The sequence below is a fragment of the Zophobas morio genome, unplaced genomic scaffold, assembly GCF_036711695.1.
Source record: "Zophobas morio isolate AGI-343-1 ecotype UQ-CSIRO unplaced genomic scaffold, CSIRO_AGI_Zmor_V1 ptg000021l, whole genome shotgun sequence".
NCBI classification, from domain to species: Eukaryota; Metazoa; Arthropoda; class Insecta; order Coleoptera; family Tenebrionidae; genus Zophobas; species Zophobas morio.
Window position 1 is genome coordinate 5,847,927 of NW_026972126.1, and position 14,666 is coordinate 5,862,592.

The following is a 14,666-nucleotide window of genomic DNA, read 5'->3' on the forward strand; positions in this document are numbered from 1 at the left end:
AGATAAAATCAGTGATTCCCATGTTATTTATTTAACAGGCAAAGATCTTTTAGAAGATGATGTAAATTATCATGACAAACAAACTCTATTGGCAAAGAATCCTCATCTCTACGACACTCTTTATCAAAAAGTTGGTAATTCTTATCACTTTTATTTAGTTGTCAAGTCAACTAAATTTCATAAACCGGAATATGAAGATTTATTTTATGCTTTTGAAAATTTGTTATCATTTTGTTTAGAAAATGATATTCATAATTTGTCAATTTCCAGTACTCATGTTAAAGGCCAGCATGTTAAAATTGATGTTCTCAGGATAATGCTAAAATACATATTTTTTGATACTAATATACAAATTAACATCTGTCACGAGGGTCCTCAAAAACAAAATTTCACTCAAGAAGAAATAGCTCAGATTTTAAAAGATTTTCATATTACACCATTAGGAGGTCATCAAGGAGTAAATCGTACATATCATCGCATAAAGCAGCATTTTCGATGGCACAAAATGTATCGCGATATAAAAAAATTCATTTTGTCATGTGAGCAATGTCAAAAAAATAAATGTTGCAAGAAAACAAAGCTACCAATGAATATCACTACTACAGCTTCTAAGCCTTTCGAAAAAGTATTCTTAGATGTCGTAGGTCCCCTCAATGAAACCGATAACAGAAATAAGTTCTTGTTAACTTTCCAAGACGATTTAACCAAGTTTGCGATTGCTATACCAATGCCAGATCAAAAAGCCACTACAGTAGCGTATAATTTTACAACTAAAGTAATATGTCAATATGGTGTCCCTGAAAGCTTAGTTACTGATCAAGGTACAAATTTTCTTAGTGACTTATTCAAGCAAACATGTAAATTGCTAAAAATTAAACAAATTAAATGTACCAGTTTTCACCCGCAAAGCAATGGTGCTCTTGAACGTTCACATCGGACTTTAGTTGAATATTTGAGAATTTTCATTAACAAAGACATGAATAATTGGGATGAATTTATACCTTTTGCTACTTTTACGTACAATACAACTCCACATACTTCGACTAATTTCACACCTTTCGAACTTCTCTATGGGCGCAAAGTTCTCTTACCGTCATCATTAACCAAAAATCCAGAATTACTTTACAATTACGATGATTATTATAATGAACTCAAGGCGAGGTTCCAGCATTGTCATTCAGTCGTTCGCGAAACAATTTTGAAGAACAAGCAAAGTGCCAAGCAACAATATGACAAAACTGTAAACTCCGTAAAAATTGAAAAAGACAACATGGTCCTGCTACGAAGTGAAACCCAAACTACTGGGAAAACTAAGAAATTACAACCGTTGTTCCAAGGTCCATATAAAGTAATATCGGTCGATTCAGATGTAAACTGCACAATATTAGTAAAACGGAAACCTGTAAAAGTGCACATTAACCGATTGAAATTGTTTAAAGAATAAATTATATTTATTTTATTTATAGAAAATCTATTTTAGTTTTGCATAGTAAACATTTCTTTGGTTTCAGGTACGCGCGCGAATTTAATCTATCTAATAAGCAAAAATGGCTTTCCACAACAAAACGAGGTCAGCATATTTTATAATTTTTATTGGAATATTTTTATCATACAATCGTTCCGTTAACGGGGATCAGCATTATAACATTAGTTCAATTACCTCTAGTTCAGGTTTATATTATGGGAAAATGGGATCTGTAGATGTCTTTAATAATTATTGGAAATTGCTAGTGTATATAGATATGCAATCGTATCAAAATGAACGCAAGCGAATTCTAAATTTGGTTTCTGACAGTGCAAAATTTTGTAACAATCCAATTTTTCAAGACATGAATATAATATCTTGGCAAACATTTAATAAAACTTTGTTTCATATTCTCACTGAAATTCAGGCTAAAGATGACATTATTTTCGATATTTTAGGACTCCAACAAAGAATAAGAGTTAAGCGTGGATTGATAAATGCAGTAGGATTCGTTTCTAAAACACTTTTCGGTACATTAGATGAAGATGACGCTATTTATTATGATTCTCAAATCCAGAACTTAAAGCAAAATCAGCAACATCTAATGACGTTACTAAAGCAGCAAACGTCAGTTTTAGAAAGTACAATTCGTCTTGTGAATTCTAGTCATCCAAATGTTGCAAACGTCTTCAAAAATTTAGATTCAAAATTAAATAAAGTTATTAATGAAATTAATAATATTGGTCAAAATTCAAGTTATTTTGAGTCCAAAACCAAATGGTCTCTTGAAATAGACGAAATCATTTCACTCCTAAATTTATTAATATCTTCATTTAAATCTCAACAAGAGAACCTTTTAAATATTATTTTACAAGCGCAACACGGTCTTCTCCATCCAACTGTTTTTCCACCCAGAAAATTTTTGCAAGAATTATCAAATTTACAAGGTCATTTAGGTGATTTGAAATACCCTTTCGAACTTAATCTTAAGAACATCCACTTATTTTATCAAATTAGCAAAATTCGTATTTACTCTTATAACAACAAAATAACCTTTGTAATATTTCTTCCACTTGTTGAACCTAAATCCTATAACCTTTTTAAGGTATTTTCTCTTCCGATGTTCTTAACAAATTCAACTTTTGTTTTCATTGAACCCGAGAACACATTTTTAGCCATTGATGAGTTAAAACAACATTATTTTCTATTGGGAAAAACTGAGTTAGCCAAATGTTTTTATTACATGGATCATTATGTATGTCAGCAAAAAGGTCCAATTTACTTAACCCACCTAAATAATAATTGTGAATCGAACTTATTTTGTGATAGTAATGTGATACCTAAATCTTGTAATAAGAGGGTAATGAGATTGGAACATTCTCTGTTTATACAATTAAATGTTGTAAATTCTTGGATATATGTCTCACCCTTTAAGGAAAGCATAGAAATTAATTGTAAAATAGATAAGTATAGGATAAATTTGGACATTATCAGGTTAGGAATAATATCTTTGGATTCTTCTTGTGTCTTGTATGCAAAATCTTTAGTGATCAGGGCTTTTAATAGGAATTTTATTAGTAAGAATGTTTTTGAAAATTATGTTAATCCATTGAATATTGTAGAACATATAAATTTAACTATAACGCATCATTCATTTAGTCGGCTGTCTAGCACCCCTACTTCTTTAGTTATTAATAATGATGACAGTGTAACGTTAGGTAGGCTTAGTGAAGATCTTGATGTTGTAAGACGAGATGAACATTTACTGTCTGTTCAGCCTACTAGTAACATTCATTTTATTTCTACATATGTAACTGTTTCCTTGATTGTAACAGTTTTAGTAATTTTAATTTTTCTAAAGTGTAGGCGATTCTGTTTTAAGCAAAACTCCTCCCCGCAAGGTTCAGAACCTGGTGATAGTACTCAAGCTCAAGCAATTGAAAATTGTCCCCTGGCGAATCCAAGGTTCAATTTTCAATCTTAAGGGTGGAGGGGTGTTGTGAAATATCCTGTTTAATTGGGATTGCTGCGGCAGCATGTGCAAGCGTTGTTAGAAGGAAGCGAGTCCGAAGTCAAGCTGAGTTGCATTTCCTTTTCCGCGATTGCTAAGTATCGACTCAATCAAAATTAAGGAGGTCATGTCATTACTCCGCAACTATGGCCGGTCACATGACTATAGTTGTCAATATATAACTTTTGGCTCGCACCTGAAGAAGTTAGTTGTATTAGTTGTATTAGTTGTATTAGTTGTATTAGTTGTATTTGTATTTGTAGTTGAAGAAGTAGTTGTAGTTGTAGCAGACAAGGGATAATTGTAACCGACACCCGTACCAGCGACATTTTCTTCTAATAAATTTGGTATACTACCCAATCTGTTTGAATTGCCAACCCCTACGCGCAACAATTAGTATATTATTAGCCAAGGTTGTAGAGTCAAGCATTCTAGACCGAGCGCAAATTAGAACCCGAGACGCGCAGCGTCGAGGGCTCTAAGTGCGAGGTCTAGAAGTGGCTTTGCAACCGTGGTTAATATACTATTTTTTTCACTAGTAGAAACCATAAGACAATAAACTGAAAAATAAACGTTCAATTTTTTGACGCAAAGTGATTTTGTTTTGATTTCTAATCAAACTTGATCTAAATCTTCAACACAAAGAAAACCGTTTATACTTGTGGCTGAGTTAATCATTTTATCTTCTACCGTCTACCAACTACCATGCGTATACTCAAGTAATGTTTGTAGCACACATTTGTTCATTTTTTAAGAAATAATCACATCAAACATTGCGTACATAACCTCAATTTTTCTTTTTGAACCCGTGGTAGCAAAAGTTGAATTTGCTACCACTAAATGAGTCGACATTTGCATGCGTCCAGGCTGCTAGTGAAAAATAATTATTCTACCCTCCTCGGCTACCACTAAATGAGTCGACATTTGCATGCGTCATGGCTGCTAGTGAAAAAAAATTGTTTTTAAAACAATGATGTTGGTACTGCCGTTATTTGACTTATATTTTCCAACCATCGGACTCTGTAATTCCTCAAACTAATCAAGGAACGCGACAAAACTTAAAATACTTTAAAAGAACAGGTCGCATGTAGTAAACAAAAACAATGAACGTTAAACATTATGCTGTATTCGAGAAATAAGACAGCTATGGGTCTTTTGAACACACAGTATAAATGAAATTTAATGTATTTGGCAAGTACAGACATTTCCAACGTCAAAGTCAACTGACAACGACAGAATATATCTTCATATTAATTATTATACGAACCTAAACTATTAACAATATTGTTATACTATATATAAGTATTTCTCAGAGATAGGTAGCTATACACTCAAAGATTCAAAGTAAAAACGTATTACTAAGACACAAGCAATAGGTGTCACATCTCAGGGCATATCTGTCAATAAAATTTAAATATGTTAGTGTTGTAACAAAATTTCAAAGAAATTTTACATGTCATACCTGGGATAATTTCTACGATTTGATAGTCGAAACTTCAAATTTTTTAGAATAATTCATATCAGGAAAGATAAAACCAGAAAAGGAATGTTAAACCGCAAGTAAACGAATGCTACACACACAAAAAATACTCAATATTATTTAAGATCAGTTTTTACGATAGTGACTGATAAATTTAGTAGCGATCATCATCTTGAGGATAATGTAGCATTAAAATTTCAGATCGATAGAGATTAACAATAAAAAAGTTCGAAAATGATAATAATAATGATCATATATATTGGGTTACTACAGCAGTGCAAGTAATAATGTAAATTTAGCTTTCTTTGTTATCAAGCATAAAATTTTATAATTTAGGTTATTTTAATAATTAATAATGTTACGTTGTACAGGTGATTAAAATTGGGCGTAGGTAAAACTCAACAATTTATTTCTTAATAACTCGTATTTACACGACTAACTTATTACAGCGATTATGTACAAAAATTATTCCAGCGAATTTCACTGGACGCTCTTGACTCCACTAGCTGAATCCCGAGGGTGAACTGTATTTAAACAGCACGCGGTCCGTCTCGAAACGCGTACGTCACCGCTTCTAGACTTCTCCGGAACTCCCATTCGCGACTTTCGTTTCCAGGCGTTTCTTTAGCGCTCCGTCGATCCATCGCATTAAGGATGAATCATCATCGGCGTAAGACCTGAGAGTTCTCGACGGCCCATAGCCGTCGTAACCGAGGCGGCGTATGGGTTTATTTCGCAACAATAACATTAATTGAAAGATGAAGATACAAAGATAGAAACAAAGGAAAAAAGAAAGATAATTGAAATAGTTATAAAAATAAGATCCCAAAAAATATTACTTACTAAAACGCAAAAAAGTGGCAATATCCAAGTAGTTATTGTTAAAGTAGGGCAGACATAAAAATCTAGACTATAGTTCAATTAAATAGATTACGAAGGCTCACTATCTTCATAATCACAAATACAAAGCAACAAGTGCAGCACACTTACGAGTATCTTTTACCATAATGAAATTTCTATTGATATTCGTAATTTGGGTTACAGTTGCTTCAGGTAAGAATCTATACAATAATTACATTATTTATGGTAGTTATATGGCGTTTTCAACATATTTTCTTTGTCTAACAATAGCTTAAAAAAATACTGATATTAAAAAAAAAATGCAAAACGAAGTGTATATACTTTCATAAAGTTTTCTTAAATCTTTTTTGTTTCTCTGTCTCCATAAGCAAATTTTATCCAGATTCTTACGCTTGTCAAACACTGACCATAAAAGTTAAAAATTAAGGCCAATATTATAGCAGTTACATTCTAATAAATTTAAAGACCATGAAGTTAACTCCAATTAGAAGTATTAGAACAAAATTGTCACTGTATTTTTTGACTGTACAAAGTTCCAAGCAGCAACATGAAACAGAATTGTCAAATATCACATGATTTTGGGCCATTTTGTTCCTTTTTTTTCCTTCCAGCATTCATACAATATCCTACATTCCTCTCTTTCTTTCATCCTTCCATCATACTTTACAGCTCTTTTCCCAGTGTATACTCTTAGTTTCCCTCGTTTACATTCTTCTCTTACTACATATATAGCCTGGCGTCTCTTTCCGTAGCCCTAACATCCACCTCAAATATTTTTCTTCTACTGCTTCAATCTCTGCATATTCCTTCCATCCCCATATCTCCACTCCATACATTAATAACATTTTTCGTAAAATCCCGACCACACTGACAAAACTAAAAAAGATATGCTGTAGAGTATCATTTTTATTTACGAATTTCTGAAAATCTAGTGTGATTTATTTTTTATTCTTCATGCTATTCCTAGCATTGTCAATATCAAAAAATGTCTACCTTTCAAAATAATTTATAAAAATACAATAACATATGTATTTACAAGATAACACATTTTTTTTTTATTTTTGTAATTGTCTATTTGTTGCGATATCGAAACAAGAAAGTGAGAGAACGTCCAATTCACATTGAATAACAAACTTTTTCTAAATTTTAAAAGCAAAATGTTGTCATCCAACAGCTAAACCGGCTTCTCAGACTATCCCGAAGCCTGCATTCTTCCGCCCAAATCCTCGCATCACCAACGGTGAAGACGCTCAAGAAGGTCAGTTTCCTCATCAGGTCTCTTACCAATGGGGAATTTTTGGCTTACTTGAACACGTGTGTGGAGGAACGATTATCTCTCAAAAATGGATTCTCACAGCTGGCCACTGTGTTACTCAAATTCCGGAAATTGGAGATCACGTAATTCTCGTTGGGATTACAAACTTGTTCGAAGAAACTCCAGAAAGACAACAAATTAATATCGTGCAAAAAATTGTTCATCCGAATTTTGGCGGAAGTGTAGGACCTAATGACATCGCACTTCTAGAACTCGAAACTTTGTTAGTATTTGGCGATCTGGTTAAACCCATTGGTTTACCAGCTGTTGACAGCATTCCTCTAGGGAACGCAGTTTTGTCTGGGTGGGGCTCTGTTTCACTTGTCGTAATTCCCAATTTGCCTGATATCTTACAAACTGTTACTGTTCCGGTTCTTTCGTTTGATGGTAAGTGAAATTGTAACTTTGAAACAACTTTATTTCTTGTACTTTTAGATTGTAATGCAGCTATTCGGCCACTTCTTGAAGAAGGACAAGAAAATCCTTTGTCTGGAGAGTCAAATATTTGCACTGGACCACTCACTGGTGGTATCAGTGTTTGTTCAGGTGACAGTGGTGGACCGTTAATTCAAGATAACACTATTATTGGCATTGTTTCTTGGGGTTTCACACCATGTGGATCTGAAGGAGCACCTTCGGTTTACACTAGAGTTAGTAACTTTATTGATTTTATCAACGAATTTGTAACCGATTTACCCAAATAAACTAGTAGGTATTAATGTTTTTTTTGAAAACTTCCAGTGACATTATGATCCAAAACACCGACGCTTTTACGAATTCGTTACACGTTATTAAACACAAATTTCCTATTGAATAAAAAATTTTCTGTCACGAATATTTTGTACCCTGTAAAAAATAATAAGCAAAAGATTTTGAAACCTCCTTTCTTAGGATTTCATCAGAATAGGTGTTTACATTATACCGAATTACTCATGATAGCCTGATTAGTGTTTCTTCGGAAAAATTTTCAAAATTTTGATTCAAAATAAGTAATTTAAAAAAAGAAATTCTACCCGCTACCGATATCATGTCATTTAAGTTTTGTTTACACAGGCCAATAAAATTTTAGTGGATGAAGAAGTAATGCTGTGAGTATAATAACATATTTCATTTATGGTGCAGTTTATTACTGTTACTTTGGCAAATACAAAACAAAAAGTTCCAACAAAAATTATACAGTCTTAAAAATACCCTGCGATTAAAGTGTATATAATATGTTGAAATTAATACGTAAAATTGCTCTTTTATTTCCTCCGCTTATTCTAAACTACCCTTGAAGTTGGCTTGAGATCTGAATTTAAATTCGCTTTTTGGAAAACATTTTTTTTAATATCTGTGTGTTCGTATTCTCTTTTTGCTTAAACTATACGTACTTATATTTATATCAAATGTGACACGCGTCTGTTACTTAACTGGTCCCGTACGAGAATAACTAATCCCAGTTTAAGTCCCCAAATCACAAATCAAAATCTGAAGCCACCTTCATTCAGGTGAATGTAATCATTTAAATTTATACACTGAGTACAGCACCAGTAGCTCTCAAGGTTTGGGGCTGAAGATTACCAGTGGCAAAGTTACAGCAATTGTCAGAATGACGATAGAGATGTGACGAAATGTACAGTTCGCTGAATGTATCAAATCAGAAGGGATAAAGCGTAGTTTGAAATCTTGCAGACATGTTACGGTTGTCGTAAGCATTGTGAATCCGTAATCAAAATTTATCAGTGAACCCCCTTCCAAAAAATTGATGGCGTCATTGCTCAATAAATCGTATCTAAAATACGCAAAATATTATTATCAATGAATTCAGAGTTTTAAATAAAATTTTGTTACAAAAAAACTCACACATATCTTTATTTTAACTCATACAAAAATAAAATTTGCAAAATTAAATTTTATAATTAGTAGAAGAAGCCACATTTGTTTGACTGTGCTTTATAAGCGAGGGAAGTTCTCTCAAAATAATCTTCGACCAATTTTTTTATGGTGAAATGAGTTCAAGTGCGAACTGCCAGACCGGAAGACCTGCTCATTACATAAAGAATTTGGTACCACAGTCGAAACATTGTGCACCACCTAGGTGTTGTACAGATTTCGAGGTGTTGATCGGTACCAGTCCGTACCGTCTGAAAATCAAAACCGTGTAAATGGAGGGGGAAGTCAATGGGAAGTATGATCCACTGTACGACATATGTTCAGCACAAATGTAGTGGCAAAAGTTGAATTTAAATATTTATTAAATATCACCGGTTCCGTTCATGTTTGGCATCCAGATCAACAGTAAAAACACCAGTCTTAATGGTACAGGTAGTGGGATATAAAGAACATTACTTTAATGGTAGAATTTAATTTTAAGTGACGCCTCGAATTCACCCATAAGAATTACACGGGGAACTGAAATACGGTTCTCGTGTCATGAACTGAGTTCAAATTTCCCGTGCTGTTCACTTTACTGGTCTATTGTATCAAATTCAAATTTGAACTGTCATTCAAAGATAACTAGCGCCCTCATAACGAAAATGGCATCGAAAGTAACTATTCGTATTTCAAGTTTCAGGACCCCTGGTTAACAATGTCAGATGACTGGATGTCAGATGTCAGATGTTCATGACATTTTCGCAATGATTTTCAGAGAATATTTTATATTGACATCATTGCATTTTCGTGTGTATTTACAGATAAGGAATAGATGCGATAAAAAATGATGGCAGCTAATAACAGGTACATTGTTTGAGTGGAAATAGGCATTTGATCTATTTCGGTAAAATTTTTTACATAATAAAAAGTTGAATTACTTACATAATCATCTTAACAAAATCGGTCCAGTATGAGCGATTGTAGTATTGTTTACTGGTGTTCGAGTCTTGAGAAGCACATGTGCGGATATTGCAAGAATGCAAGAGGAAATGTTTCCCACGGTAAGTATTATCTTCTTTTACCTTGGTTCAAATAGCATACATTTTTGCAATTAGGAATGTGGGCGAAATCACTTACGGTAGAGGACTATCAAAACCTGATCGATAGGGGTTGGAGGAGATCTGGAAGTTATTGTTATAAACCACTAATGAATGCAACCTGTTGTCCAATGTACACTATCAAGTAATGTATCTTTGAAAAATTCAGTGATTGATTTTGAGGTTAGGTAATCATATTGACAGGTAATAAAACTGTGGGTTTCAGGTGTGATACTCAAAACTTCCAATTGTCCAAATCCCAAAAGAAAGTCATCAAGAACTTTAACAAGTTTTCAAAAGATGGAGAACTGAAGAAAAGTGGCAGCCAACAGAATTTTGAAGAGACAGCTGACAATGTGTCCGATTTTGTATATAGAGAAGCGCCCAGACAAATCGTGGCACACGAGCAGCTTATGGATAGTGATATAGTATTAGAAAACAGTGAAGTTGTCAGTTTATCTGGTGGATCCAAAGCATCCAAAGTGCCACATGAACCAAGTATTTTTTTATTTTATGAAATCATTATCAAAATAATTTTGACCTTTACAGTTCCGAGTACCTCACAAATTACAGAACAAAATTCTGTGCAGTATGAACGACTAAAACAACCAAAGAGTGGAGTAGGAGCAGATCCTACAAAACCACCATGTAAGAAAGCGAAATTAGTCAGAATGGAGCGTAAAAAAGAAAAACTTCTCAAGCGCGGTATGAGTTTAGAAAAAATTGAAGTGAGAAATGAACAAAAGTCTTTAGAAGAATTTCTAAATGAAGTTTCCCAAGACGGGAAACATAAATTTAAGGTACTTTGTTTTCACAATTTGTCTGTTTAGTATAAGTTAATTAATACCTTGAAAAATGTTCGCTTGGTAGAATAGTTATTCTTTTCTCAGCTTGAATTGATACATACTGGTAGCCGTTCCAAAGAGTGGGAAAATTTGAAAAAAATTGAATTTGCACTGTACAAAAAATATCAAATGGCTGTTCATAATGATCCGCCTGAAAAATGTAAAATGGAAGGGTTTTTAAGGTTCTTAGTAAATTCACCCCTGGAGGTATTATTAAAAAAAGTACAAGTTTAAAAGCAGAGTAAAAGAATAACTGTTAAGTGTTCAGTATCATTGACTTTTGTTCAATCACAGATGACTCTAGAACAAATCCATGAAAAGCACAAATATTTTCGATTAACTGCTGATCTGTTTGCAAAATATCAAATGTCTATCCATAATGACTCTGCTGAGGAATGTGATGACTTGCAGTATCTCAATTTCTTGATAGACACACCTCTACAGGTATGTTTTGCTCTGTTTTTCAACTTGTTTTTTGGCAGTGGAATCAAAACCTGAATAAAACATATTTTAGCATGTAAAATTTTCAAAGGATTCAGAGCTGGGTTTTGGATCTTTCCATCAACTGTATTGGTTAGATGATAAACTTATAGCTGTCGGAGTTATTGACATCTTGCCTAAATGTGTCAGTGCTGTATATTTTTTCTATGATCCAGATTACAGGGACCTGACGTTAGGAACATATGGATCTCTGCGGTAATTCTCTATTTTTTTTATTATTATTTATTTTGTTAATAGTATAGTCAGTTTTTATTTTGTTAATTTTTAGGGAAGTTGAATTTGCTAGAAGTTTACATCTAAAAAGACCATCCATACAGAATTATTATATGGGTTTTTATATACATTCATGTACTAAAATGAGGTACAAAGGTAAACTAACGCCATCGTTTCTTCTTTGCCCAGAAACTTACCATTGGATACCAATTGAAAAATGTTTACAGAAACTTGAAGTTAGTAAATATTCAAGGTTAGATGAAGACCAAGCTGCCACAGATGAAAATGTTTGTTCTGGTAGTGATCTCGATGAAATAAAAGTTATAAAGAACAGAAAACTTATACTATTTAGACAATTTAAACTGAAATATGGTGGACAAGAATTATTTAATATCATTGGTCAATTAGTTGGCCAAAAATGTTCAAAGTCCTTAATCTTTATGGGCGACCACTTGTAAGCTTGAATTATTTTTTTTTTATGAAACTATTCCTTTATTAAAATAAAACTTGCTATAGGTAAAGCAGTTGCATTTTTTTCCCAATTTTATTGTCGATCTTCTGAATTTTAGTTTAAATTATTTCACTTCTTCCCACTTTCCGTAATCTGGTTTTAATAGAATAGATCCGGTTTGTCAATTCTATTTTAGAAGCATTTGTTAGTAAAAAGTGCAAAAGGCAATCACGTCGTGAGTATAGTAGCCTGCATAGATATTGTAGCCGTCCATAGAGTCGAAATTTGCGAATAAAAATAAAATAAAACCGGTTCAAACGGAGCCGACGGTGGCTTGCAAAGTCTGACATCACTCTGGCACACGTTGCACAGAGACGTATTTAATATTAAATGTCATTTCTTCCGTCATGATATAATCTGCTTAATTTCTGAGCTGAATCTCGTCAATAAAATCGAAGCTCTGTTCACTGTACACAAGTTGTGGTATGGTATATTCATCGTTGCGGAGGCAGGTGGAGCGAAAAACCTAGTCATCTTAGCAGCAAACACGACTATAAACTAGTCCACGTGGACTGTTTGTTTCCTGTCATATTTTAGTTTGCTTGAACCAATTGTGTTGCACCAAACGGTTATTACACTTGTTGAAATAAATTTTCAAACTTCCATCTTTCTCTAGATCATCGGTTTCGTAGCTGTGTGACAAATCGTTTGTCGTAGATAGAATATAGTAAGATTACAGTGACCCTAAGATTTTGTGCAAACAGCCTTAAATACACCCCTGTGTGATATGACGCGTGCCGTAGTGACAGAATTTGCAAGCCGTCGTCGGCTTCGTTTGAGCCGGTTTTATTTTATTTTTATTCGCAAATCTCGACTCTATGGACGGCTACAATATCTATGCAGGCTACTATACTAACCTTTAATTACTCACTTTTTGTGACAGTTAGCACAATATTTTTGCTACAAGTGACAGACATGTTAGTCACAGACTACATGTTAGTGAACATAATTATTTGATGTGTTAGGTGTGCAGTGACAGGTACTACGCGGCTGCCAGGTATATAATTAATCAATTGGTCTCTGCTAACACTAATTCTTTTTACTTTTAATCCAACGGTACCGATTGTTTTTTTCTGCAACTTGTCAACCCGATGACAAATCTGTTACAAATCATTGTAATAAGGATATGATCATAGAATACTCTCCATGATATTATACACAACTAAGAGTGTCTTATCAAGTTTATTTCAAAATATAGAAAATTAAAAACAAATAAATAAACAAAACGTAATACGGAAACTAAAGAAGCAGAAAAAGATTACAATAAATGTTGAAAATGTCCATTATTTTCTAAGCAAATATACACCCTTCTCTCTAAATTTTCAAACACGTTGTGTAAAACTTGGAGACTGATACTATTAATTTCACGGTCTATAGTCTTGCAAATCGTCTAAACCATTGATTAAATACATATAGAATGTCTAAACTGTGAGATGTATTCCGACAAATGTTTTTTAAGTGTCCAAACAAAAAGAAATCTGGAGGTGTTAAGTTTGCTGACCTAGAAGACGATAATCCTTTACTAATCACTCTGCCAGGAAATATTTATTCTAAATAGTATGAGGAGTGGCACGGTCTTGTTGAAAAAAACAATGTTCTCGTTCTTCGTCGTTTAGTTGATTTACAAAATTGTCTAAAATTAGTGTTCTATATCGGTCGGCATTTATCGTTTCATTAAAGAAGATAGGATTGTCCTTCTCCTAGAGATGGCGACCCAAACACCGATTTTAATAGAGTGCAAATCTGTCTCAGCGAAACTATGAGGATTTTGAGTAGACCAAGTTCGATAATTTTGGTAATTCACGTATCCCGAGAGGTGGAAATTAGCTTCGTCCGTAAAAAACGTCGTATCCAAAATTTCATCTGCATTTAACGGCAGTTAACAGGAGCACAACAAAAGTACCCCTTAGGCGTTCTAGCACAAGCGGAGTTTGGGGCTACCGGTCGGGGCTGTTTTTCCCCCTAGACGGTGATCCTATCTATCGCAAAGCCTACCCAAACAGCACGTTACACGTCTCTAGGACGAACATGCCGTCCGAAACTAGGCCGTTACGGTCACCAGACCCGCAGTCGGATCTAGACTAGCACGAAGCCGAGAACGTTACAGCATCGGCGACCGCCCCTGAATCTATCCAAACCTGCGGACTTGTAGGAACCGCACTTCGCTTCTGCCACGTTTTCTGTGTGATTTAACCTCAATTCCATTTTGAAATGATCAATCTCTTATAACTAGAGAGCGGATTTTATGAAATTTGCATATCCGTTATTTTTTGCATATAAGTCTTGATATTTAATATGTGTACGAATCATGCTAATTAAAAATGAATACAGCTATAAAAAAATTGCATATTTGCATATATTTGCCTTGTGCTGCATATTTCACGTAACGGGTGCATATTTTGCATTTTTATCAATTTTTGTGCTAATTTGAAAAAAAAAAAGATTCCCATTCTATCAGTATTTATCTAGAAAGACGAAATTTCATGAATCATATTGCAAATATTGTCCTG

General features: G+C 33.8%; 2 protein-coding genes across 3 annotated transcripts; both read left to right on the forward strand.

The window, feature by feature from the left end:
- The first annotated feature begins 5,963 nt into the window (after positions 1 to 5,963).
- Positions 5,964 to 7,836, forward strand: LOC135131620 (trypsin-1-like). Its single transcript, XM_064059431.1, has 3 exons — positions 5,964 to 6,009; positions 6,992 to 7,519; positions 7,568 to 7,836. The coding sequence occupies exons 1-3, from the start codon at positions 5,964 to 5,966 to the stop codon at positions 7,834 to 7,836; spliced, it is 843 nt and encodes a 280-aa protein (XP_063915501.1).
- A 1,891-nt stretch (positions 7,837 to 9,727) lies between these two features.
- Positions 9,728 to 12,166, forward strand: LOC135132711 (arginyl-tRNA--protein transferase 1). Of its 2 annotated transcripts, none has more exons than XM_064060894.1 (7): positions 9,728 to 10,050; positions 10,105 to 10,231; positions 10,313 to 10,584; positions 10,636 to 10,886; positions 10,977 to 11,138; positions 11,446 to 11,627; positions 11,701 to 12,166. In XM_064060894.1, the coding sequence occupies exons 1-7, from the start codon at positions 9,960 to 9,962 to the stop codon at positions 12,101 to 12,103; spliced, it is 1,488 nt and encodes a 495-aa protein (XP_063916964.1). In that variant the 5' UTR covers positions 9,728 to 9,959; the 3' UTR covers positions 12,104 to 12,166. The 2 variants fall into 2 exon arrangements, with proteins under 2 accessions (XP_063916964.1, XP_063916965.1); XM_064060895.1 differs by lacking the exon at positions 10,977 to 11,138 and adding an exon at positions 11,226 to 11,375.
- Positions 12,167 to 14,666: the final 2,500 nt, after the last annotated feature.

Coding starts and splice junctions, on each gene's coding strand:
- LOC135131620 (XM_064059431.1), top strand. CDS start 5,964: ATGAAATTTCTATTGATATTCGTAATTTGGGTTACAGTTGCTTCAG. Junction 6,010..6,991: donor TTGGGTTACAGTTGCTTCAG/GTAAGAATCTAT, acceptor GTCATCCAACAG/CTAAACCGGCTTCTCAGACT. Junction 7,520..7,567: donor TCCGGTTCTTTCGTTTGATG/GTAAGTGAAATT, acceptor TTGTACTTTTAG/ATTGTAATGCAGCTATTCGG.
- LOC135132711 (XM_064060894.1), top strand. CDS start 9,960: ATGAGCGATTGTAGTATTGTTTACTGGTGTTCGAGTCTTGAGAAGCAC. Junction 10,232..10,312: donor TGTCCAATGTACACTATCAA/GTAATGTATCTT, acceptor TGTGGGTTTCAG/GTGTGATACTCAAAACTTCC. Junction 10,887..10,976: donor ACGGGAAACATAAATTTAAG/GTACTTTGTTTT, acceptor TTCTTTTCTCAG/CTTGAATTGATACATACTGG.